This window comes from Mizuhopecten yessoensis, unplaced genomic scaffold, assembly GCF_002113885.1.
Source record: "Mizuhopecten yessoensis strain PY_sf001 unplaced genomic scaffold, ASM211388v2 scaffold10967, whole genome shotgun sequence".
Lineage (NCBI taxonomy): Eukaryota > Metazoa > Mollusca > Bivalvia > Pectinida > Pectinidae > Mizuhopecten > Mizuhopecten yessoensis.
In genome coordinates, this window is record NW_018408811.1 from 409578 (window position 1) to 410306 (window position 729).

The following is a 729-nucleotide window of genomic DNA, read 5'->3' on the forward strand; positions in this document are numbered from 1 at the left end:
AAGTGTCCATTATAATGTGTCCACTGTGAAGTGTCCATTATAATGTGTCCACTGTAAAGTGTCCATTATAATGTGTCCATTGTAAAGTGTCCATTATAATGTGTCCATTGTTAAGTGTCCATTATAATGTGTCCATTGTAAAGTGTCCATTGTAATGTGTCCATTGTAAAGTGTCCATTATAATGTGTCCATTGTAAAGTGTCCATTATAATGTGTCCACTGTAAAGTGTCCATTATAATGTGTCCAGTATAATGTGTCCACTGTAAAAACTTTTAAGTGTCCATTGTAATGTGTCCACTGTAAAGTGTCCATTATAATGTGTAAGATGTCAAGTTTAATGTAACAAGTACAAAATTAACAATGTTTTTATCCAATTTGCTGACTTTTTATCAAATAATAATGAGGCAATTGATGTACTGTAGGAAATACTAGTGACACTTTTAAGGTCCTCTAAAAAGACTTATTATATAACTGTTGTGCTCTCTATTAGGCTCCAGGAAGCCAGCAGACAGTTTCTGCCAAACAGGCCAAGGAACGCCGGGACCAGCAGATCCGCAGACTAAAGGAAGTCAATGCCAAGAAACGTGCGGAGAGGGTAGGTAGAAATCATCCTAGAGAGGGAATGTCAGAAATCATCCTAGAGAGGGAATGTCAGAAATCATCCTTGAGAGGGTAGGTCAGACATCATCCTAGAGAGGGAATGTCAGAAATCATCCTAGAGAGGGTAG

The 729-nt window shown here is 37.9% G+C and overlaps 1 protein-coding gene across 1 annotated transcript in view; it reads left to right on the forward strand.

Moving 5' to 3' along the window:
- The window catches only part of LOC110464148 (actin-related protein 5-like), an 8363-nt gene extending 7643 nt beyond the window's left edge, over positions 1 to 720 (forward strand). Inside the window, exon 9 of the mRNA XM_021519213.1 lies at positions 492 to 720. Within this exon, the coding sequence (XP_021374888.1) occupies positions 492 to 677 (186 nt within the window). The 3' untranslated portion in view covers positions 678 to 720. The remainder of the gene's footprint in view (positions 1 to 491) is intronic.
- Positions 721 to 729: the final 9 nt, after the last annotated feature.